The 26,852-nt window shown below is 41.6% G+C and overlaps 1 protein-coding gene across 1 annotated transcript; it reads right to left on the reverse strand.

The window, feature by feature from the left end:
• Window positions 1–487: 487 nt before the first annotated feature.
• On the reverse strand, window positions 488–16,686 carry LOC132097574 (nuclear factor 7, ovary-like). Its single transcript, XM_059503421.1, has 4 exons — window positions 16,374–16,686; window positions 16,139–16,161; window positions 15,947–16,068; window positions 488–1,023 (listed from the first exon to the last, which is right to left on the reverse strand). Exons 1-4 carry the CDS (start codon window positions 16,479–16,481, stop codon window positions 536–538), a joined length of 741 nt encoding a protein of 246 aa, XP_059359404.1. The 5' UTR covers window positions 16,482–16,686; the 3' UTR covers window positions 488–535.
• Window positions 16,687–26,852: the final 10,166 nt, after the last annotated feature.

The following is a 26,852-nucleotide window of genomic DNA, read 5'->3' on the forward strand; positions in this document are numbered from 1 at the left end:
TTTTGGCTATATGAAGTTTGCACAGAACTAAATAATGATCATCATCTGAATAATGACACGATATACTGTCTTCTGAAGATCTGCTTCCTATCTGACATTCGGATCAAATTAATTCAGTTTTAAATGCATTTTCACGCATGCTGTTATTTTCCTTTTTATTAATCTAAAGCTGCTTTGAATTAATCTGAATTATATAAAGTTCTTTAGAAATAAAAGTGACTTGAATATTTTGTTTGAGAAACAAAGAAAAAATCAGGGTTTCCAGACATTTGATCACAGTTTAAAACCTAACAATCATGACAAACTTTTAATGTTTCAATCTGAAAATGAGACTGAAATCATGAAATCACACATTGTTAGTTTATACAAGTGATTATTAATATTTGTTGTGTAACTGACTCAGATTTGTCAGAGATTTCAGTGAGTCTCATTTGATCATTTAATGTTGATTAAATTTGATGTTCAGTCTGTTACTCCTGTGATTAAATATTGAGACATAATCAAAGATGAAAGCAGGAAGATCCAGAGCTACAGATTACTGACTATTGATCGATAAGATCCTCAGAGAGGAATGATAACACCAGAAGAAAGGAAAGAGTTTGTGAGTGAAGGAGGTTGTGAATGTGTGTAGATGTGTGTTAGTTACAGGATCAGAGAATGACACTGTTCCTCTCTCATAGTCCAGATTCACTCTCACACGATCAAGATTACGTTCAACATGAAAACCAGAACCTGGAGACACTCCATACCACACACTCCAGACACCAGTCTTATAGAAATCCCATCCCTTCCTCTGGTTTGATGCTGTAGTTACTCCAAGAATCCAGTCTGAACTCTGTTTAAGCTCCACATCCCAGCAGTGTGTTCCTGAGTTAAAACCCTTTGAACCCAGAACACAGCGATGAGAATCAAATCTCTCTGGATTATCAGGAAGGGATTGATTACCGCTGTATCTCACACTGGTCAGATCATCAGACAGAACGAGACGAGGATGAGCCGTGTTTGGATCCAGAATCACAGGAGCTGATGACACACAATCAACAGATCATGATCAAGAGTGAACACAACACAGATGATAATGAATTATGACACTCTCATCACTGTCAGTCATTCTCTGTCTGATTGATTCATCAAGACTGAACGTTCAATCAGAAACAGTGAGGGACACAAACTGAAAACATATTCATTTATACAATTAGTCAGAAGCTGCTTTTAATACAAAATATTACATTTGAACAGAACTTTACACATGATTTCATGTTCAAATGAGATTATAATAATACAGAAATAATGATTATATCTTTATGATTTCCCTCACTGTTTCTCTTGTTTGAATCACAGAGCGTTTACTAAATACTATCTATTATTATTATTATTATTATTATTATTATTATTATTAATAAACACTAATAATAATAATAAATGTTATAAAAAATAATTTAAGTCATTTAAGAAAATTAAGTCGTTATAACGAGAAAACAACTTTCGTTATGTCGAGATAGCGAGAAAATTAAGTCGTTATAACGAGAAAACAACTTTCGTTATGTCGAGATAGCGATAAAATTAAGTCGTTATAACGAGAAAACAACTTTCGTTATGTCGAGATAGCGAGAAAATTAAGTCATTATAACGAGAAAACAACTTTCGTTATGTCGAGATAGCGAGAAAATTAAGTCATTATAACGAGAAAACAACTTTCGTTATGTCGAGATAACCAGAAAATTAAGTCGTTATAACGAGAAAACTAGAAGGAAAAAAATTATAATGCATGGCCGCTTATAACTTCCATAAGATGGCAGGATGTTTAACTGGATTCAAGATTTTTTGAATACCAGAACCATAGAGGTAAGAGTAGGGATGGAATTTTCAAGAATATATCAAATAGAGAATGGTACTCCACAAGGAAGCATATGCAGCCCAATGATTTTTAATATAATGATTAATGACATTTTTAATGGAATAGATCAGAGGATGGGTAGAGCTGTCACGGTTCATGAATGCACCGTCTCCAGCTGTAATCATGTTACGTCATGTTGATTGTTTCATGTGGGTGCATCTCATTCCTACTGTCTATTTAACACCCTGTCTTTCGTCTCTTGTTTGTCAGATCGTTGTTTGAGGTCGTCCGTGTCTGATGTCTGATTCATGTGTTCCTGCCTTGCTTTGTCTCCTGTTCGGTTTCTGTTGGATCATTACCTTCGCTCACGGATTATTGTCACCTCACTTGGATTTACCACCGCCGTCATCATCATCAGCGCACTCAATTCACCTACTCACCAGTCTGTGCTGCCATCGCGGTTCCTGCGTCATTCTCCAACCTACCATCATCTCAAATATATTAATAAACTCTGTTAACTTGCTTTTGCCTCCTGTCCTTCATAGTCCAGCGTCACAAGAGCATTATATGCTGATGATGGGGCATTATGGGTGAGAGGAAGGAATATTGACAACCTGACGGTTAAAATGCAATCAGCAATTGTTAAGGTTGAAAAGGGGTCATATGAGTGGGGCTTTCATCTATCTATTGAAAATACACAATTTATATGTGTGGCAAGGGGGCCGTGGTTTGGCAGAATCTGCAACGGGAGAGAGACAAGGGAGCAGAGCGAGGCGTAAGTAGGTCAAGTCCAAATAACGAACACGTGTGTTTGATTGCAGTAATTGGCGTGGAGAGACCGGATATAAGCCGAGACACTGCAGAGAGAGAGAGAGAGAGAGAGAGAGACACGCTGGGACCTCGTGCACTGCTGGGAAAGCGACAGAAAACGAATTCTGAGTTATTGATTGTGATTATGCAGTAGTACGCTGTTTATGCCAAGAGGGCACCGTTACTTGTTTTATCTTCAAATAAACGAGCGTCCCAGCAACAAGCCGACCCCTGTCTTCTTCCTTCCTACCAAGACTGTGTCGAACCACATCACACTGGTGCCGAAACCCAGGAAGGAAGAAGAACGCCGCCGCCATGCAATCTCCGTCAAGTACACCATTTGCGGACATCATCCAGTCGCTCGCCGGTCTTCATCAGGAACAACACCAACACATGCTGGCGATCAAGGAGGAGCAGGACAAACGCTTCGAGGTACTCCTCCGGGCCCAGCATGAAGACCTCAAACTGTTCCAGAGCTGGGTAGACTGGGAGGTCCGGGCCACCCCCTCATTCAAAGACAGCACATCTCCTCTGCCGCTCAACAAGATGAGGCCTCACGATGATCCGGAGGCCTTCCTGGATCTTTTCGAGAAGTCGGCAGAGGCTCGAGGGTGGCCCCCCGGGGACTGGCCTATGCGCCTCATTCCCCTGTTGTCCGGAGAAGCGCAGGTAGCCACCCACCAACTGCCAGTCCAAAACCTCCTGGTCTACCAGGACCTCAAGCATGCCATCCTCCAGCGGGTCGGTTGGACCCCGGAGCAACATCGCCAGAGGTTCAGGACCCTGACCCTGGAAGAGTCAGGCCGGCCCTTCGTGTTTGGCACAGCAGCTCCGGGACTCTTGCCGCAAGTGGTTGATGGCCGACAGTAGCGACGTCGAGGACGTGATCGATCGTGTGGTACTGGAGCAGTTCGTGGCCAAGCTGCAGAGGAAGACGGCACAGTGGGTCCAGTGCCACCGCCCGAAGCCACTGAACCAGGCCATCCAGCTGGCGGAAGACCAACTGGTGGCGTGTCCAGGGGTCCTCGAACCCTTACCATCTGCCTCTCTCTCTCCCTCTCTCTCCTCCCCTCCCCTCTCTCTCTCAAAATCTGTCCCTCTCCCTAGGTCCCGTGGAGGGCCTCCGCCGAAGCTAGCCCCGAGGTGGAGGACGGGTTACAGGGTCGAACCAGCAGCGGGGCCCAGGGCTCCTCCCAGGGGTGGGAGTTCGCCCACGGGGTCCTTTCCCCAAGCCATGCCCTCTCCGCTCTCTCCTCGCCAAACACTTGACCCACTTCCTGCCGCCAGGGCGGCGGTAAAGCCTGGGCCAGCCTGTTGGCGCTGCGGGGACCCAGGGCATTTTATTGATAAGTGTCCGCTGATGGAGGTGGGGACATTGATCCGGGTCCCCGACGCGCCACAGGCTGCCCTCGATCAAGCTGGCCTATACCAAATACCCGTGAGTATCAAGTGGGGTACCTATCAGGCTTTGGTGGATTCAGGATGTAACCAATCCTCCATCCATCAAAGTCTGATTCATCCGAGGGCATTGGATAATAGCCGCATGGTTAAGGTTCGGTGTGTACATGGGGAAGTGGTGAATTATCCAATTTTGCCTGTGGATATTCAATTCAGGGGAGAAAGGACAAAGCAAGATACAACCCAGTTATTAATACCTAGAAGCCGTCGAGAAATGCTTTTCCCGGCAGCTCATTGTAATCCAATGGCCGGGCATTTAGGGCAAACGGCTACACTAAACCGTCTCATGGCCCGCTTTTTCTGGCCGGGCACTCGAACGGATAGAATGTGCGCAGGTGGTGCACGGCTTGTCGTGAATGTCAGTTGGTGAATCCACCGGCCACCCCAAAAGCACCATTGTGCCCCCTACCGTTAATGCAGGTCCCCTTCGAATGAATTGGCATGGACCTCATCGGGCCATTAGAGTGGTCAGCATGGGGACATCGCTTTGCATTAGTTCTGGTGGACTATGCAATGCGATATCCTGAAGCAGTGCCTCTCCGCTCTATTTCCACTAAGAGTGTGGCGAGTGCACTGTTTCAATTAATCTCCCGGGTGGGGATCCCAAAGGAGATCATCACCGATCAGGGCACGGCGTTTATGTCACGTACTATTCGCGAGCTTTACGAGTTATTGGGCATTAAATCGATTCGAACAAGCGTCAATCACCCACAAACAGACGGGCTGGTCGAACGATTTAACCGCACGTTAAAATCCATGATTCGTAAGTTCGTTCAGGAAGACGCCAAAAATTGGGATAAGTGGCTAGAACCCCTCTTGTTCGCTGTATGGGAGGTCCCGCAAGCCTCCACGGGGTTTTCCCCCTTCAAGCTTCTTTACGGGTGTCAGCCCCGCGGGGTCCTCGATGTCCTTAAAGAAACTTGGGAGGACGGTCCTTCTAATAGTAAAAATGAAATTCAATACGTCATGGACCTGAGAACAAAACTCCACACGTTGGGGCGGCTGTCAATGGAGAATTTGTTGCAGGCTCAAGACAAACAGAGTCGGTTGTACAACAGGGGGGCTAGACTACGTCAATTTGCACTGGGAGATAAAGTGCTTGTATTACTCCCTACGTCTAGTTTAAAGTTACTCGCGAAGTGGCAGGGACCCTTTGAGGTCACACGACGAGTAGGGGATCTCAACTATGAGGTAGCTCGAACGGATAGGGGCGGGGCACATCAAATATATCACCTCAACCTACTCAAAAAATGGTCTGAGGCTGAATCAGTGATGCTGGCGACGGTAGTGAGTAGGGAGGAGGATCTCGGTCCAGAAGTGAGTTCAAAATCCCAATCTCTCGCTCTGGCCCCTGGAGGAGACCACGTCTCGCCCTCGCAGCTCACTGATATCAAGTCCATTCAAGCAGATTTTGCTGATGTGTTCTCGCCCCTCCCTGCCTGGTCGAACGGATCTCATTCAGCACCATGTTGAGACTGAGGCGGGCATGGTAGTTCGCAGCCGGCCATATAGATTACCCGAACATTAAAAAAAAAGTGGTTCAAGGAGAGTTAGAGGCAATGCTAGAAATGGGAGTAATAGAAGAGTCCAACAGTGACTGGGCGAGCCCGATCGTGTTAGTTCCTAAAACAGACGGCTCAGTGCGGTTCTGTGTGGATTATAGAAAGGTGAATGCTGTGTCAAAATTCGACGCATATCCAATGCCCAGGGTGGACGAATTGCTTGATCGACTAGCCACCTTTCAGCGTCTGATGGACAAAATTCTCCGTCCGCATGCTGCATATGCCGCCGCCTACCTGGATGACATCATTATCTACAGTGGTGATTGGCAGCGACATATGCAGCATTTGCGAGCGGTCCTGAAGACGCTGAGGAGGGCTGGGCTGACGGCTAATCCGAAGAAGTGTGCAATTGGGCGAGTGGAAGTAAGATATCTGGGTTTCCACTTGGGCCATGGACAGGTGCGTCCCCAAATTGATAAGGCGGCAGCAGTTGCAACTTGTCCAAGGCCAAAAAGGAGGTTAGACAGTTCCTGGGGCTGGCAGGTTATAATAGAAGGTTTGTTTTCGGATACTGCTAGCCCGCTGACTGATTAAACTAAAAAGGAGGCACCAGATAGAGTCCAGTGGACGGAGCAGTGTCAGCAGGCTTTCACCCAGATAAAGGCTGCTCTGTGTGGCGGACCGCTCCTAAATGCTCCTGACTTTTCTCTCCCCTTTATCTTGCAGACAGACTCGTCAGACAGAGGGTTGGGCGCGGTCCTGTCCCAGGAGGTGGAGGGGGAAGAACGGACGGTGCTGTAAATCAGTCGTAAGCTCTCTAAGAGAGAGACGATGTACAGCACCATAGAAAAAGAGTGTCTGGCTATCAGATGGGCTGTTCTTACCCTCCGGTATTACCTCCTGGGGCGGGAGTTCACCCTCTGTTCGAACCACGCTCCCCTGCAGTGGCTCCACCACATGAAAGATACCAACGCGAGGATCACCCGGTGGTATCTCGCTTTACAACCTTTTAAATTTCAGGTGATCCACAGGCCGGGTGTACAGATGGCTGTGGCTGACTTCCTCTCCAGGAGGGGGGGGGGGGGGGGTGGTGCTGCAGGCCGGATGGCCCCCCGGCCTGAGTCGGGCGGTGGGGGTATGTGGCAAGGGGGGCGTGGTTTGGCGGAATCTGTAACGGGAGAGAGATGAGGGAGCAGAGCGAGGCATAAGTAGGTCAAGTGCAAATAACGAACACGTGTGTTTGATTGCAGTAATTGGCGTGGAGAGACCGGATATAAGCCGAGACATCACAGAGAGAGAGAGAGAGAGAGACGCTGGGACCTCGTGCAGTGCTGGGAAAGCGACAGAAAATGAATTCTGAGTTATTGATTGTGATTATGCAGTAGTACGCTGTTTATGCCAAGAGGGCACCGTTACTTGTTTTATCTTCAAATAAACGAGCGTCCCAGCAACAAGCCGACCCCTGTCTTCTTCCTTCCTACCAAGACTGTGTCGAACCACATCACAATATGTTTTTCCAAAAAAAGAACAAACCCTACTATAGATCTTAAACTTTATGGGCAGCATCTAAAGCAAGTTGAAAATATAAGATATTTGGGGGTATGGTTTGACATTAAGCTAAATTTTAAAACGCACATTCAGAAAATGATAGATAAGTGTAAAAAAGGTCTAAATATACTGAAGTGTTTAGCAGGGTTTAGATGGGGAGCATCGGGCATGTCCCTGAAAAGGATTTATACTGCACTGATTCGTTCTGTTTTTGATTATGGAAGCATAGTTTATAGTTCAACAACTAAAACTTTAATGCAAGAACTAGATCGAGTACAGGCCAAGGCACTTCGAATATGTTGTGGTGCGTTTAGGACAACACCTATTCAGAAGTGGGAGAAATGTCTTTAGACATAAGGTGATTAAAACTATCCATGTCTTACTGGACAAATCTGCCAGGTCATGGTCATGAAAAGGTCATGAAGAAACACATCCCACAAAACAGGTGTTATTAGAAAGCTGGGAGTATGGTCAGAAATTAAAAGTATTATTAAGGACAAAATTAACAGAATGTGGCAGGAGAAATGGGATAAGGAGGGAAAAGGCAGACACTTGTATAACATACACAAAGAGGTTACAGCTAGTAAAATCAGTGGACTGGAAAGGCAGGAGGAAACATGGTTTACCAGACTGAGGACGGGACATACAAGTTTAAATAGTGGATTACATATTATAGAGATACATCAGACTGGAGTAATAGAAAATGTAAAACACATACTTCTAGATTGTACACAATACACCAGAGAAAGGGAAAATATGAAGAGAGCGCTAAAGAACGACTTTACAATTGAAAACTTATTGAGTATAACCAAAACACAGTCCACAATTAGGGTGGTTATAACTTTTCTTAATGAAACCCAACTAGCAAGTAGAATTTAGTTTATTTATTTATTATTATTTGTTTTTTATTATTTTCTCCTGTAGGATGAGGAGCTCAGGGTGGAAGCTGGAGGAGCTGAACACGCAGCTCCAGCTGAAGCTTGGGCTTTGGTCATAGGATGTTAAAGGGTTAGTTCACCCAGATAGCAAATTTATGTATGTTACATCCAGCGATTGTCTGTATTTCTCCTGTTCTGTATTCCCGTGTCTTGTTGTTATCTTAGGTCAGTTCCTGTGCTTAATTGATGGGGTGTGCCAGCGCGCGAGGCGTGTCCCAGCTGATGGCATAAAGAGGGCTTGGTTGTGGCGCGTCGGAGAGGGAGAGAGCGGGAGAGAGCGGCTTTGCTTTGTGTTTGAATTGTTGCTTTAATTTGATCTTTGGTTATGTAAACTTTTGAGTTAACAAATAAATCCTTAGACATTTGTTTGCCGAACTTTCTCCTGCCTCTTTTGTTACTATTTGAGAGCCAGTAGTAACAAGTGGGGGCTTGTTCAAAAACAATTTTGCCTATAATCTATTGTAATCGGAGGCTGATGGGACGCTCGCTCGCGTGTCTCCTGTATTAAATCTGGCGTTGTTTTTTTTTGTTTTGGGCGATTGCAAGTAATGTTAACAGAGGAAAAAGCTGTGCGATCGGACAGTAGGCTAAACCTAATTTCGCCAGAAATCGCCAGATTACTGGCTGTTTAGCCACTCCTGCAAGCTTGGTGTTTAATCCATCCCACCGCAGACCTGTTTGAAGATCCGCGTCTAGGTAAATTGTATGGGGTATCTTTGTAAGCTTAAGAGAAATGGTTATATGGTTTTTGAAAATGTCGCTGTCCTACCCGGCTCATGTTTAAGTTATTCAGATCGTACAGACTGTAATAAGAAACGTTGATTTGAGTTCTTAATAATAGCGGTCTGCATTGTTTGAAGGATGGCGTCACCGGTAAAAACCTTTGTAGAGAACCCTCGAAGTTTTTGTTAAATGCATTGACAAAAGAACAATTAATAGAACTCGCTGATCATTATAAAATAGAGCTTACAAGTAAGTGATATAAAAAAGAGATCAAAAGTATAGTGAATTAAGCCTTGTGCGCCAAGGGTTTACTGATAGCGTCTGCCGATGCATCTGAAGATGATGATGATGAAATAGTTTCTTCGACTTCAGGTCATGCTGAAAAATTAACCTTTGGTGAACAAAAAGAATTATTACTCTTACAATTAGAAAATCGTAAGTTAGAACATCAAATGCATATGGACAGTTTGCATCTAAACGAACAAAATGAACGTGCGAAACGAGCACTAGAGCAGCAAAAGCTTGAACTTGAAGCTGAACGTTTGGATCTAATAAGACAAGGGAGAATGTCTGGTTTAGGGGATTCGAAGTTCGATATCTCCACTAGTTTACAGCTTCTTCACTCATTTAATGAGAAGGATGTCGACACTTTTTTTCTGTTATTTGAAAGGGTGGCAGACGCGCAGGGTTGGCCTGATATACATCGCGCTCTTATGTTGCAGTGCACTCTTACGGGGAAAGCACAGAGAGCATTCTCCGCTCTCAGTGTGGATGATGCGAAAGACTACGAAATCATAAAGGCGTCAGTTTTAAGATCATTTGAGTTAATTCCAGAAGCCTATCGGCAGCGATTCAGAGGAATGCGAAGACGTTTCGATCAAACCAATGTGGAGTTTGCGAGAGATTTGCGGTTACAATACCAACGCTGGTGCGTCGCCTCTAATGTTCAAACAGTTGATAACATGACAGACTTAATAGTCTTAGAGCAATTTAAGAACACATTGCCGGAGCGTGTTGCGATATATATTGCTGAAAAGCAGGCAACAAACGAGGCTGATGCTGCAGTGTTGGTGGATGAATATGAACTAACGCATAAAGCTCATTCTGGCGAATGCGTGCGTTCAGTAAGTGGACAAAGAGACGCGTTTTCTTTTCGTAATAAAACTCCAAACGTTAATCCTCTACCAGTAAATCAGGATCGCTCAAGTGTAACGTCTGATGCAGAGCAAATTTGCCATTATTGCCAAGGGAAAGGTCATTGGAAAGGGAGCTGTCCAGTACTGAAGTCAAACGCTAAAGCTCGTTTTTCGTTTGTGAAACCTGCTGCTTTGGCTGTGTCGCCTGGTAATTCAGATGTTGTGCTTAGTAAACTGAAGCCTAATTATCTTCCATTTATTTCAATGGATTTGTTTCACTACTTGGCAACGAGGAGAAGTTTCCTGTAAAATTCTTGCGGGATACAGGAGCATCAGAGTCCTTTATTTTGGAGTCTGTGTTGCCGTTTTCTTCTTCCTCGAGGTCCGGGAGGTCACTTTTGGTGAGAGGTATTGATCTTAGTACTTTAGAAGTCCCTTTACATAAGGTTGTGCTCTACACTGAGTTGGTAGAGGGGGAAGTTGAGTTGGGAATCCGCCCGGCCATACCTGTTGATGGGGTGTCTGTTATATTAGGGAATAATCTGGCTGGCAGACTAGTCCTATTCCTGTGGTGACTGAGTCTCCTCAGCTGGGGAATGAATCTGATGACTGTTTTAAAGAATTTCCTCAGGTGTTTGCTGCTTGTGCGGTGACTCGTGCTTCTAGTTGTGCTGACGTGGAGGACCTGGAGGTTAAGGCTGCTGCAGGAAAGGTTAGCTTTGCTTTAACATATTTTCCCTTGTCTCTTTTTCAAGAAGAGTTAGTCAAGGAACAGCATACAGATCAATCTCTGTCTTCGTTGTTTGAGCGAGATGTTCCTGTTGACTGTTTTGAGAGTGTGGATCATGGTTATGGTGTTCTAGATGGCTTGCTAGTGAGGAAATGGACACCCTCAACAAACATTTCACTGGGGGAACCATGGTTTCAGGTTGTTGTGCCTATCACCATTTGACAGCTGGTGTTAAAGACTGCTCATGACATGTTGGGGCATTTGGGGGTGAGAAAGACGTATGACCGCCAAAAGTTGTCCAGATTGACCAGGGCTCAAATTTTATGTCTCGTGTTTTTGCTCAGGTCTTACGCCAGCTTCATATTAAACACAACAAAGCCTCGGCTTACCATCCTCAGAGTCAAGGTGTTCTTGAACGTTTCAACCAGACACTGAAGTCCCTTCTCCGTGCATATTGTATGGAGCTGGGACGTGACTGGGAGGAAGGTTTGCCATGGCTGTTGCTTGCCTCTAGGGAAGTCATTCAAGAGAGTACAGGGTTCAGCCCTAATGATTTAGTGTTTGGCCATTCTGTACGTGGACCTTTGGCTGCCCTAAAAGATGGTTTGGACCTCAAAGAACCACCAAAAGCCTTGTGTGATTATGTCAATGGTTTTAGGAGACGTCTTTATGAGGCGTGGAGGTTGGCCCGTGAGTAGTTAACAAACACTCAGTCTAAAATGAAGGAGCAGTATGATAAGCGAACAGAGCGTCGTGTTTTAGCAGTCGGTGATAAAGTGTTGGCTCTTTTGCCGGTTGTGTCATCTCCTTTCCAGGCAAAGTTTTCTGGACCATATACGGTTGTCAAGAAGGTTTCAGATGTTAATTATGTAAGTGCCACTCCGGACAGAAGGAAAAGTACTCAGTTGTGTCACCTTAACCTGCTTAAGCCATATCACGAACGTTCAGATGCATTTAAGAGTAAAACTGCTGCACAGCCTGTAGCTCTAAGTGATGCCAGTTTGTCTCCTGTTTTTTCTCTTGTTCCTCCGGTGGCAGCGCAGGAGCAAGAGGAGATCAGAACTCCTGATGATGGGGTTTTGCGTGCACTTTTGCACAATTCTGAGACATTGAAGCAACTTCCACAGTTGCTGCAGCACTTGTCTGGGAACAAGTGTACTGAGATAATTAATTTAATTAATGATTTTCCAACTCTCTTCTCAGATACTCCGAGTCAGACGCATCTCTTGGAACATGATATAGATGTTGGTGAGGCTTCTCCAATTAGGCAGCGGTTTTATCGTGCTTCCAAAAAGAAACGCAAGTACATCAACACAGAGGTAGAGTACCTTCTCGACAGTGGGGTGGCTGAACCTTCTGCATCGGCCTGGGCATCACCATGCCTTCTGGTTAACAAGCCAGATGGTACCTTTAGGTTTTGCACTGACTATCGGAAACTTAATGCGGTCACAAAGCCAGATAGTTTTCCCTTACCTCGTATAGAGGATTGTGTAGACCAGGTTGGTGCCGCGACATTTGTTAGTAAATTCGACCTCCTTAAGGGCTACTGGCAGGTGCCCTTGACTGACCGTGCAAGAGAGGTGTCTACTTTTATCACTTCACAAGGGTTGTTTTCATATAAGGTAATGAGTTTTGGGTTACGAAATGCTCCTGCCACCTTCCAGCGACTGATGAACACCGTGGATGCTGGTCTAGAGGGTTGTGCAGTGTATTTAGACGATGTGGTGGTCTTTAGTAACACTTGGGGTGATCACTTGGACTCTATTAGAGCTCTGTTCCAGCGCCTTGCCCAGGCTCACTTAACTATCAACCTCGCAAAGTGTGAGTTTGCGAGGGTGACGGTAACCTACCTGGGAAAGGTGGTAGGCCAAGGGCAAGTGGGTCCTATTTGTGCTAAGACTTTGGCCATAGATCAGTATTCGTCACCTACAAATAAAAAGGAGTTGAAGAGGTTCTTTCTTGTTTCAGCCCAAATTTCTCTACGGTTGTTGCTCCGCTAACTGACCTACTTAAGTCTGGTGTTAAGTATAGCTGGACACCTGTTTGCCAGTCTTCCTTTGAGACCGTTAAAGCTCTCTTAACCTCCTCTTTTGTCCTTGCAGCACCGCAGTTGAACCAGGCGTTCAAGCTGCCAGTTGACGCTAGTCAGGTAGGTTGATCGTCCGGTTTCTTTTTTTTCTCGAAAGTTTCTTTCTCATCAGGCAAATTATTCTGTCATTGAGAAAGAAGCTTTGGCGTTTATCTGGGCGCTTCAACATTTTGATGTATATGTAGCTGGTGCCTTTTCTCTGGTGGTCTTCTGTGACCATAATCCGTTAACTTTCTTGCACTCCCTTCAAAATCCAAATCAGCGCCTAATGAGATGGGCTCTTTTTCTGCAACCATACCACTTGGATATTCGTCACATTAAAGGCACAGATAATGTGATTGCAGATGCCTTATGTCGTGCTCCCGCTGGTTAATGTTTTGCTGTTTGTTACCCTATTTGTTTTTTTCTGTCTTCCAGGGCCCGGATTACAGAAGTTGGACAGTTGTGAGTTGCGTCTGAATAAAGGGGTTACAACATTTGTATATAGTATGGTGTGTTCTTGTACATATCTTTTGAAGTGTTTTGCACATTTTTCTGCACTAAATTTTCACTCTTAACACTATGGTACTAAGTTTCCTGTAGTGTTATTCACATTATGGTTGTGGTGTAGCAAAGCCTCCAAGACCCGTTTTTTAAGGGGCGGGGATTGTTACATCCAGCGATTGTCTGTATTTCTCCTGTTCTGTATTTCCGTGTCTTGTTGTTATCTTAGGTCAGTTCCTGTGCTTAATTGATGGGGTGTGCCGGCGCGCGAGGCGTGTCCCAGCTGATGACATAAAGAGGGCTTGGTTGCGGCGTGTCGGAGAGGGAGAGAGCGGTTTTGCTTTGTGTTTGAATTGTTACTTTACTTTGATCTTTGGTTATGTAAACTTTTGAGTTAACAAATAAATCCTTAGACATTTGTTTGCCGAACTTTCTCCTGCCTCTTTTGTTACTATTTGAGAGCCAGTAGTAACAAAGTAATTAATAACTTACCCTCATGTTGTTTCAAACCCGTAAGACCTCCGTTCATCTTCAGAACACAGTTTAGGATATTTTAGATTTAGTCCGAGAGCTCTCAGTCCCTCCATTGAAACTGTGTGTATGGTCTACTGTCCATGTCCAGAAAGGTAAGAAAAACATCATCAAAGTAGTCCATGTGACATCAGAAGGTCGGTTAGAATATTTTTAAGCATCGAAAATACATTTTGGTCCAAAAATAGCAAAAACGACGACTTTATTCAGCATTGTCTTCTCTTCCGTGTCTGTTGTGAGAGACAGTTCAAATCAAAGCAGTCTGGATATCCGGTTCGCGAACGAATCATTCAGTTCACCAAATCGAACTGAATCATTTTAAACGGTTCGCATCTCTAATACGCATTAATCCACAAATGACTAAAGCTGTTAACTTTTTTAATGTGACTGACACTCCCTCTGAGTTCAAACAAACCAATATCCCGGAGTAATTCATTTACTCAAACAGTACACTGACTGAACTGCTGTGAAGAGAGAACTGAAGATGAACACCGAGCCGAGCCAGATTTTTATTTATTTTTTTATACATCTTATTGGCAACCCCCATTTTTAACCATTTAACTACCCCAATAGTTTGATGCAGAAGAATATTAAAGCATCAGGAGCATCTGCGTGAAATGAAGGAGGAAACAGAGGAGCTTGACCAAAGAAAAGATGGCGCTGATAAAATACTGTCAGACAAATCTTGTGTCCAATAATAGCACAGAGGAGACTCTCTCTGACTTCCTGTTTCTGATCTTGACATCAATACAAGTAAAACAGAAGAGATTATATCTGATAGTAATACAACGCCTGTTTTAATTCAGAATGGAAAACTTCAACAGGTTAAAACACAAGTATTTAGGAGGGATGATTGATGATATGTTATCATGGAAAGATCGTATCAATGCTCTCTGTAAAAGAACAAAGCAGAGAATCGTCTTCAGTCATTCAGAGTAAGAAAGCAGATTCTTCTGTTGTTCTTTATGTCCGTGATAATGAATATACTGCAATATTGTAACTCCATTTGGTATATGAGTTTGTCTGTTGTGCTAAAAACAAAGTTGTTTAATCAATTATAAATTTGCTCACGGATTGTCGGTCAGCCCCTTGAGAAGTTATATGATTCAGCTTATTATAAGAATTTGTTAAGACTGGCCAATAATATAGTTTCTGTTCCTAAGCATGTCCTGCGTAATGGGTTTGAATTATTATCATCAGACCGGAGGTACAGAGTCCCAAGATTGAACAAAGTTAGGCTGAAACATTCTTGTGTGCATCAGGCAATCCTAGAGTCGAATAAGAAACTTAATAAAAATCTAGAGTATTGTGAACAGTTGTATAAGTGTAGTAGGAGCGTAAGTTATAATGTGACCGAGTTTATATTTAATGTGGATTTAACATTGAAAGTTAATGTGAATAAAAACATTAGTTAGGCTACTAATCATAACACTTTCATTGTACGGAAAGAGAGTAAAGAACATTTTCACTGACTGTCTAGAGTTCAAGCACTCTCAAAAACTCCCATTAAAATCAGTATAAAATTAATATCTTACAGATTCATACAAACATCTGCACTTTGTTATTTCTGAAAAGAGAATTCGGCAGATAGAGTTATTCAGTCCGCGAGCGAGTGAAGAAACCCAGTGTTTTAGCGATGACTCATCTGAACACATCTGATTGGCCGATCCTTTCATAATCTCAACAGCATCATGTGTGATTGGTTATAATACACAGCTCTGTAGAAACGTGTCTGTCTCTGCATGGCGCCTCTGGATGGAAGAGATGCGTTTTTAGCTGATTCTTGGAGAATATTGTTATTCTCGCTCTCTTATTCTCTGTATATAAATAAACCTAATTCAAAATATTAATAAATAATTAAATAAAGAATTATTTATTAAATATAAACAGTAGTTATCATTTGAGTTTTTTTAGAAATGTTTCTGTCCGTCTGATCAAATAAAGAGTCTTAAAAACTGCTGAAATCACTTCTGTGTGTTTCGTGAGACTGAAAATGAAAGTGAAGCGCACTGAATTGTGGGATTGATTATTTCTAGAAGTGAGCTGCTGATTTTGGTGCAGTAGATGATCAGGTTCTTCACAGATAATGCTGAAATCTGTCAATATTGCATCATTTCCAGTGTGTGTGTATGAAGCTCAGATCTTCTGCAGTCAGACTCACTGTTCTGGACGATGTCCTGCATCTTCTTCCAGACTCTGAAGGACAGGTTCCCCAAGTAACGTGGCACATGAATCAAAGCTCCAGAAGGAGTCTGTGGATCCGGCTGTGATGAGATCTGGACTCTGGAAGAACATTCAGCATCAGAACTGAAGTGACTCTGGATCAGAAGCAGAGAGAGAGAAGATCACTCACCTTTCCATCGAGACTGGAAACTCCTGCAGGACAAACACACCATTGATCAATCAAGAACAATCAATCAACCATACATCAATAAATCAACCAACCAATCAAGAACAATCAATCAATCAACCATACATCAATAAATCAACCAGCCAATCAATCAGTCAATCAATCAATCAATCAATCAACCAATCAATCAACTAATCAATCAATCATCAATCAATCAGTGTATGCTGTTACATCAGACCTTCAGAAAGCAGACGTCACTGGCTCTCATCTTCTCCTCCGTGTCTTTGATTGTGTGTGAAAGAGCTGAGATGTGTCTGTTCATCTCCTCCAGCTTCTCCTTCATCATCTGCTTCTTCTGCTCCTCTTCCTCTCTCAGTGCAGTGATTGTAGCTTCTTCTTCATCTCTGAGAAACTGATGAAGCTTCTCAAACTGCTGTTTAATCTGACGCTCTGTGTGCTCAGCTTGAGACTGAAATCAAACCACATTCACTTCAATCGTCTCCATCAACACACATCAACACAATCACATCATTCAGATCTGAGAGAAACTCAGAGACGACATAAAACAGATCCAGAAGAAGATTGAGGATCGTCATCTACACAAATAATCAACTGGAGTCCATTATATTAACCCCATAACTGTCACTGTCCCACCTGTGGGACGCTTGGCACTCTTTTTTGTTGTTGTCTTTTTCTCTATAAAATCTTTTAGTAATCATCATAAATCATATATCATTTGAAAGCTTAGAAGCCCAAGATTCATCCTGTGAAAACCATTTTGAAATCGGACATTGCTTTACCACTGAAATGGTACTTCTATCTAATCTGATGGCGGTCACCTCCCCCTTAGTGGGCAGGGCCAAGTGTCATAAAACATAATGCATTACGGTCTTCTAGAACCAAAACTTTTTATAATCTTGGCAACAAACATATCATTGGTCTGAGTCTCAGGATTTCATATTTGGTGGTTATTTTGAGATAGAAGTAAAATTCACAGAGAAATCTAGAGAAAAATTAATTAAGCAAAATTCAAAATAGTTTTGATGACTCCCGGTGGCTGTGTGTGGTATGACGCCCTAAATAAAATCTCACAGGAACCTCAATTTTTTTCATATCAACTTGTTAAAAAAACCTGTTATGTAAAATATTTATAATAAATAAAATATAATAAAATTAATATAGCGCATATTATTTATAGTACATTTAAACTTCTATAACTTTTTGATACTTCAATTTTTTGAAAAAATTCCACTTTTGCCAACATCTGCTTATTTTCTTCTTTAAAAAGAGACCAAGCTTATGTTTATATTCCAACGTGTTCATAAATTACAGCAATTTTAGTTTGGATAGTGCACTTTAATGCCTATTTAAAAAATGGGGGGGTGACAGTTAAGGGATATATATGATCATAACTGTATCTAGTGATCTACAGCTGTAATGAAAATGACTCTTGTTACAATCCCCTGCTCTTCAGAGATCAGAAATGGAGGTGCGATGAGTCTCCTGGACCTCTGAACCCTTTAGTTCCTCAAGAACCATTTTTTTAAATATATTATTTTGATATTGCCACCCTTCTCAGAGAAAGATTTTGATCAATATTTTGCTCATTTTGAAAGAGTAGCATCCACACTGGTGAAGTGTGCCCACTTATGTTACAATGTGTGTCTGTGTCTGTTGGTGTAGTCTCCACTGCTACTAGTACTGCTGGTTATTCTTTGTCTGATTGTACTTCATGCACTGTAAATCTGAACCTGGAGTCTCCTGGTTCTACCAGTGAGGAGGTTGAAGAAGTACGTCTACCATTAACTCTTTCCCTTCCTTGTTCCCTGACGCTCCAACTCGTACCTCTGTGATTCATCGTGATATTGATGTTGGTACAGCACCATCTATTAAACAGCATGCATATCATGTTAATCCTAGGAAGAGGGAAATACTAGGTAAGGAAGTCGAATATATTTTAACTCACGATCTTGCTGAGCCCAGTTTCAGTGCATGGAGCTCCTCTGTCTGCTGGTTAATAAACCAGATGGGACGTATTGTTTTGCAATGAATATAGAAAGTTTAATGGGGTTAAAAAGCCTGACTGTTATCCTTTACTACGGTGTGGTGATTGCATTGATAGAGTTTGCTCAGCTTAGTTTGTGAGCGAATTTGATGTCATGAAATCATTCTTGCAGGTGCCTTTAACCGATCAAGCAAAAGAGTTGTCTGCCTTTGTGACACCCAACAATTTCTTACAGTATAAAGTTATGCCATTTGGAGTATGAAATGCTCCAGGTACATGTCAACGTCTTGTTAACAGTGTTTTATATGGGATGCATGGATGTGAGGCCTAGATTGATGATATGGTTTTATGAAGTAATACTCTGATGGATCACTTTGCACAAATCAGGGAACTGTTTTCTCATTTCACCGCTGCTAACCTTACAATAAACCTGGCTAAATGTGAGTTTGGGAAAGCCAGGGTTACATATCTGAGTAAGGTTGATGGGTGGTGGCAGGTTAGGCCTGTAGAAGCAAAGATTGAGCTATCTGAGAATTCCTGTGCCTCAAAACCGACGTGAACTTCACATATTTATGGGTATGGGAGAGTACTGTAGAGTAGGGCTGTCAAAAGAAAATTCGAATTTTGAATATTCGTCAAATTTAAAATAAAAATCCACATTCAAATGCAAAAACATAGCATTCGAATTTTAGGTGTGCATTAAGGAGGCTGCCTTATAAACCCCAGTTATACTTCATATTCCGTGTTCCATTACGTCTTGCGCACAGCCGCGTCCGCACAACTTTCAAAGGTGGAACAGCTCGACATGCAGTACAACGTCTCATCATTCACCTCGTGCACACACACCATCTGCGTGGTCTCAAGAAATGTACATAATGTAAACAGTGCGTGGACTACCGAATATACTTGACCTTTATCAGTGCGCACGAGATGCGATGACGATGTGAGTGTTATTGCATTATAAGGGGGGTTTCTGTTCCCCCTACCACTGCATCTCATATTTTTAAATGAAAAAAAGTATTCTGTGTGACTGTCTTTCTGCCCTTTGTATTTAACTATGCATGTTTTGTTTATAGTTGTTTAAGCAACTTAATTATAATTGGTTTATAAACATTATTTTAAATATTATATATTTTTTCCACAGTCATATTTTCTACTGCTTTGAACAAATGTTCATTAGCAATATTTCGCTCGATGTGCCCTCTTGTTGTCTATTTAGTTTAGAATTTAGTTTTTTAGCTATTTTAACAGCCCTACTGTACAGGTTTTAGTAGAAACTTTGCTACTGTTGTGGTTCCACTAACTGATCTTCTTAGTACCAAAGTGCTATCTGTGTGTCATATCGAAAAATTCAGAAAACGAGAACAGCTGTCCAAAGCCTCATAAGGCTGCCCGTCATGATTGAAGCAGTGGGCAGAGCGGTCAGCACTGAGACTGAGACTATTAACCACAATATGGATAACATCATGAAGAAGCTCACGGCTATGGAAAGGAAACTGGAGAAAATGGAGGGATTTGGAGATGAGAATGGACAAAGAGATTGACCGTGGAATTAGAATGCGGCTATTCGACCAAACAATTAGTATCTTATCTTCTTTCGGCTCCCTCTACCAGCACTGGCGTGGAATAACAATTCTCCCGGGGAGCACTGCAGCGAGTGCAGCGAGTCACAACTCTTTGGTGTTCATTAATAAAATGCAACAAAGCAAAATAATAATAATAATAATAATTGGAGTTTGATTCTACAACAGTGCCTACAAGACCTAAGACATATTAGCGGCAAATATAACATTATTGTGGATGCATTGTCCCATGTCTAGTCTTTTAGGGGGTGCTCTTGTTCTCTGTTCTTGTTCCTAGGGCCCAAGATGAAGGAAAGAAATGGATTCATCACAGGAGGTCTTTTGGTTTGTTAATGTGTGTGCTGGAGGATTTTCCAACTGTAAACCTGGTTCTAGAGAGGGAGGTGTTATGGAGCGCAGCTGGAGGAAAACAAAACTAGAGGTATTTCGTATTGCTTGGTGGGAAAGTAACATATCCTACAGAAAAGCATTAAAAACTGCTAGATCCGATTACTTTTCTTCTCTTTTAGAAGAAAACAAACATAACCCCAGGTATTTATTCAATACAGTGGCTAAATTAACAAAAAATAAAGCCTCAACAAGTGTTGACATTTCCCAACACCACAGCAGGAATGACTTTATGAACTACTTTACTTCTAATATCGATACTATTAGAGATAAAATTGCAACCATTCAGCCGTCAGCTACAGTATCACATCAGACAGTGCACTATAGACCCCCTGAGGAACAGTTCCACTCATTCTCTACTATAGGAGAGGAAGAATTGTATAAACTTGTTAAATCATCTAAACCAACAACATGTATGTTAGACCCTATACCATCTAAGCTCCTAAAAGAGGTGCTTCCAAAAGTCATAGATCCTCTTCTGACTATTATTAATTCCTCATTGTCATTAGGATATGTCCCCAAAACATTGAAACTGGCTGTTATTAAGCCTCTCATCAAAAAACCACAACTTGACCCCAAATAACTAGTTAATTATAGACCAATCTCGAATCTCCCTTTTCTGTCCAAGATACTAGAAAAGGTGGTATCCTCACAATTATATTCCTTCTTAGAGAAAAATGGTATATGTGAGGATTTCCAGTCAGGATTTAGACCGTATCATAGTACTGAGACTGCTCTCCTTAGAGTTACAAATGATCTGCTCTTATCATCTGATCGTGGGTGTATCTCTCTATTAGTTTTATTGGATCTTAGTGCTGCGTTTGACACAATTGACCACAACATTCTTTTGCATAGACTTGAACACTCTTTGGCATCAGTGGAAGTGCATTAGCATGGTTTAAATCGTACTTATATGACCACCATCAGTTCGTAGCAGTGAATGAAGATGCATCCTATCGATCACAAGTGCAGTATGGAGTACCTCAAGGCTCAGTACTAGGGCCGCTACTCTTCATGCTTTATATGTTACCCTTGGGAGATATCATCAGGAAACATGGTGTTAGCTTTCACTGTTATGCTGATGATACTCAGCTCTATATTTCTTCGCAGCCCGGTGAAACACACCAATTTGAAAAACTAATGGATTGCATAGTCAATATAAAAAACTGGATGACGAGTAATTTCGTACTGCTAAATTCTGAAAAAACAGAGGTGTTAATTATAGGACCTAAAACCTCCGCTTGTAATAACCTAGAACACTGTCTAAGACTTGATGGTTGCTCTGTCAATTCTTCGTCATCAGTTAGGAACCTATGTGTGCTATTTGATCACAATCTTTCCTTAGAAAGCCACGTTTCTAGCATTTGTAAAATTGCATTTTTCCCAAAAATGCAATTATTATTTTAGATATAATCTCAAAAATATATCTAAATTACGGCCTATGCTCTCAATGTCAAATGCAGAAATGTTAATCCATGCATTTATGACCTCAAGGTTAGATAATTGTCAAAGTCAAAGTCAAAGTCACCTTTATTTATATAGCGCTTTAAACAAAATACATTGCGTCAAAGCAACTGAACAACATTCATTAGGAAAACAGTGTCAATAATGAAAAAATGATAGTTAAAGGCAGTTCATTATTGAATTCAGTTATGTCATCTCTGTTCAATTAAATAGTGTCTGTGCATTTATTTGCAATCAAGTCAACGATATCGCTGTAGATGAAGTGTCCCCAACTAAGCAAGCCAGAGGCGACAGCAGCAAGGAACCGAAACTCCATCGGTGACAGAATGGAGAAAAAACCTTGGGAGAAACCAGGCTCAGTTGGGGGGCCAGTTCTCCTCTGACCAGACGAAACCAGTAGTTCAATTCCAGGCTGCAGCAAAGTCAGATTGTGCAGAAGAATCATCTGTTTCCTGTGGTCTTGTCCTGGTGCTCCTTTGAGACAAGGTCTTTACAGGGGATCTGTATCTGGGGCTCTAGTTGTCCTGGTCTCCGCTGTCTTTCAGGGATGTAGAGGTCCTTTCTAGGTGCTGATCCACCATCTGGTCTGGATACGTACTGGATCCGGGTGACTGCAGTGACCCTCTGATCTGGACACAGACTGGATCTGGTGGCCACGGTGACCTCGGAACAAGAGAGAAACAGACAAATATTAGCGTAGATGCCATTCTTCCAACGATGTAGCAAGTACATAGGGTGTTATGGGAAGTGTTTCCGGTTCCGGTTTACCTAATTAATGCAGCCTAAAAATCCTTTAACGGATTTGGATATTAAAAGCATATTAGTATGTTATCTGTAAGCCAGGTTAAAGAGATGGGTCTTTAATCTAGATTTAAACTGCAAGAGTGTTTCTGCCTCCCGAACAATGTTAGGTAGGTTATTCCAGAGTTTAGGCGCCAAATAGGAAAAGGATCTGCCACCCGCAGTTGATTTTGATATTCTAGGTATTATCAAATTGCCTGAGTTTTGAGAACGTAGCGGACGTAGAGGATTATAATGTAAAAGGAGCTCATTCAAATACTGAGGTGCTAAACCATTCAGGGCTTTATAAGTAATAAGCAATATTTTAAAATCTATACGATGCTTGATAGGGAGCCAGTGCAGTGTTAACAGGACCGGGCTAATATGGTTATACTTCCTGGTTCTAGTAAGAACTCTTGCTGCTGCATTTTGGACTAGTTGTAGTTTGTTTACTAAGCGTGCAGAACAACCACCCAATAAAGCATTACAATAATCTAACCTTGAGGTCATAAATGCATGGATTAACATTTCTGCATTTGACATTGAGAGCATAGGCCGTAATTTAGATATATTTTTGAGATGGAAAAATGCAGTTTTACAAATGCTAGAAACGTGGCTTTCTAAGGAAAGATTGCGATCAAGTAGCACACCTAGGTTCCTAACTGATGACGAAGAATTGACAGAGCAACCATCAAGTCTTAGACAGTGTTCTAGGTTATTACAAGCAGAGTTTTTAGGTCCTATAATTAACATGTTTTTTCAGAATTTAGCAGTAAGAAATTACTCGTCATCCAGTTTTTTATATGGACTATGCATTCCATTAGTTTTTCAAATTGGTGTGTTTCACTGGGCCGCAAAGAAATATAGAGCTGAGTATCATCAGCATAACAGTGAAAGCTAACACCATGTTTCCTGATGATATCTCCCAAGGGTAACATATAAAGCGTGAAGAGTAGCGGCCCTAGTACTGAGTCTTGAGGTACTCCATACTGCACTTGTGATCGATATGATACATATTCATTCACTGCTACGAACTGATGGCGGTCATATACGTGCGATTTAAACCATGCTAATGCACTTCGAACTGATGACAACAAAGTGTTCAAGTCTATGCAAAAGAATGTTGTGGTCAATTGTGTCAAACGCAGCACTAAGATCCAGGTCAAGAAAATATGATCATATTACCCCTATTTTACAGTCTCTGCACTGGCTACCTATTAAGTTCCGTATCAGTTACAAATTATCATTACTTACCTATAAGGCCCTAAATGGTTTAGCTCCTGCGTACCTAACTAGCCTTCTACCACGCTACAACCCATCACGCACCCTAAGGTCACAAAACGCTGGACTTTTGGTAGTTCCTAGGATAGCAAAGTCCACTAAAGGAGGTAGAGCTTTTTCACATTTGGCTCCCAAACTCTGGAATAGCCTTCCTGATAATGTTCGGGGTTCAGACACACTCTCTCTGTTTAAATCTAGATTAAAAACGCATCTCTTTCGCCAAGCATTCGAATAATGTATCTCTTAAATTGTGAGTGTAGTTGCATCTGCATTTTTATTCTTTAGCTTGGGTTAAACTAATTTTACTTTGTTGGATCAGCAGCTATGCTAATGATGTCTCTATTTTGTTTCTATGTTTTGCCACGGGATTTACATCCCGTGGTAACTAGGATTTACACAAGCTCCAGTCTGGATCCAGAACACCTGAGAAGAGATGATGCTGACCCTCAGAGGACCCCAGATGATGCTTACCTTGAATCAACAAACAGAACTAACAAATATTGCTACATGTGTGACTGCATCCTATAAATTACTATTAATTAATAATATTGATAGTTCATCATCTAGCTGACTACGTCTTGTATTATTATTATTATTATTTTTATTTTTCTAAAATCCTGTCAAACGTGCACAAACTACTAGCTACTACTAAATATTGTAGAAACATCATTTTCTGTAAAATTGCTTTGTAACGATTTGTATTGTAAAAAGCGCTATACAAATAAACTTGAATTGAAAATTGAATCCAATAAAACTAATAGAGAGATACACCCACGATCAGATGATAAGAGCAGATCATTTGTAACTCTAAGGAGATCAGTCTCAGTACTATGATACGGTCTAAATCCTGACTGGAAATCCTCACATATACAATTTTTCTCTAAGAAGGAATATAATTGTGAGGATACCACCTTTTCTAGTATCTTGGACAGAAAAGGGAGATTCGAGATTGGTCTATAATTAACTAGTTCTTTGGGGTCAAGCTGTGTTTTTTTGATGAGAGGCTTAATAATAGCCAGTTTAAAGGTTTTGGGGACATATCCTAATGACAATGAGGAATTAATAATAGTCAGAAGAGGATCTATGACTTCTGGAAGCACCTCTATTAGGAGCTTAGATGGTATAGGGTCTAACATACATGTTGTTGGTTTAGATGATTTAACAAGTTTATACAATTCCTCCTCTCCTATAGTAGAGAATGAGTGGAACTGTTCCTCAGGGGGTCTATAGTGCACTGTGTGATATGATACTGTATCTGACAGCTGAATGGTTGCAATTTTATCTCTAATAGTATCGATTTTAGAAGTAAAGTAGTTCATAAAGTCATTACTGCTGTGGTGTTGGGAAATGTCAACACTTGTTGAGGCTTTATTTTTCGTTAATTTAGCCACTGTATTGAATAAATACCTGGGGTTATGTTTGTTTTCTTCTAAAAGAGAAGAAAAGTAATCGGATCTAGCAGTTTTTAATGCTTTTCTGTAGGATATGTTACTTTCCCGCCAAGCAATACGAAATACCTCTAGTTTTGTTTTCTTCCAGCTGCGCTCCATTTTTCGGGCTGCTCTCTTTAGGGTGCGAGTATGCTCATTATACCATGGTGTCAAACTGTTTTCCTTAACCTTCCTTAAGCGTAAAGGAGCAACTGTATTTAAAGTGCTAGAAAAGAGAGAGTCCATAGTTTCTGTTACATCATCAAGTTGTTCTGAGGTTTTGGATATGCTAAGGAATTTGGATACATCAGGAAGATAACTTAAAAAGCAGTCTTTTGTGGTAGAAGTGATGGTTCTTCCATACTTGTAACAAGAAGTAGGATTTACAATTTTGGCTATATGAAGTTTGCAAAGAACTAAATAATGATCTGAGATATCATCACTTGGCTGAATGATTTCAACACCATCAACATCAATTCCATGTGACAGTATTAAATCTAGAGTATGATTTCGACAATGAGTAAGTCCTGAAACGTGTTGTCTAACACCAATAGAGTTCAGAATGTCTATAAATGCTGATCCCAATGCATCGTTTTCATTATCAACATGGATATTAAAATCACCAACTATTAAGACTTTATCTGCAGCCAGAACTAACTCGGATGTAAAATCACCAAACTCTTTAATAAAGTCTGTATGGTGCCCTGGTGGCCTGTATACAGTAGCCAGTACAAACATAACAGGGGATTTATCATTAACATTTGTTTCTCTGGATAATGTTATATGAAGCACCATTACTTCAAACGAGTTATACTTGAAGCCTGCCCTCTGAGAAATCCTGAAAACGTTGTTATAAATTGAAGCAACACCTCCCCCTTTGCTTTTTAGACGTGGCTCATGTTTATAACAGTAATCTTGGGGGGTGGACTCATTTAAAATAATGTAATCATCAGGTTTTAGCCAGGTTTCTGTCAAACAGAGTACATCTATATTATGATCAGTGATCATATTATTTACAAAAAGTGTTTTCGTAGAAAGGGATCTGATATTCAATAAGCCAAGCTTTATCATTTGTTTATCCATATTGCTTCTGTTTTTTATTTGTTGAACCTCAATTAAATTGTTAATCTTAACTTGGTTTGGACGTTTTTTGTATTTTCTAGTTCGGGGAACAGACACAGTCTCTATAGTGTGATATCTAGGTGAAAGAGTCTCTATGTGCTGAGAATTAACTGACCTCTGTGACGGGAGGCAGCTAGCAGACGGTCGGTTTAGCCAGTCTGTCTGCTTCCTGACCTGGGCCCCAGTTAGTCAAGTATAAACACTAAGACTATTTGCCATATTTCTAGAGAGAAGAGTGGCGCCACCCCAGGAGGGATGAAGACCATCTCTTTTAAACAGGTCAGGTCTGCCCCAAAAGCTTGTCCAATTGTCTATGAAACCTATGTTATTCTGTGGGCACCACTTAGACATCCAGCCATTGAGTGATGACAATCTGCTATGCATCTCATCACCACGGTAAGCAGGGAGGGGACCAGAGCATATTACAGTGTCTGACATCGTGCTTGCAAGTTCACACACCTCTTTAATGTTATTTTTAGTGATCTCCGACTGGCGAAGTCGAACATCATTAGCGCAGGCATGAATAACAATCTTACTGTATTTACGTTTAGCATTAGCCAGCACTTTTAAATTTGCCAAGATGTCAGGCGCTCTGGCTCCCGGTAAACATTTGACTATGGTGGCTGGTGTCTCTATATTCACGTTCCGTACAATAGAATCACCAA

This window comes from Carassius carassius, chromosome 1 (genome assembly GCF_963082965.1).
Source record: "Carassius carassius chromosome 1, fCarCar2.1, whole genome shotgun sequence".
Lineage (NCBI taxonomy): Eukaryota > Metazoa > Chordata > Actinopteri > Cypriniformes > Cyprinidae > Carassius > Carassius carassius.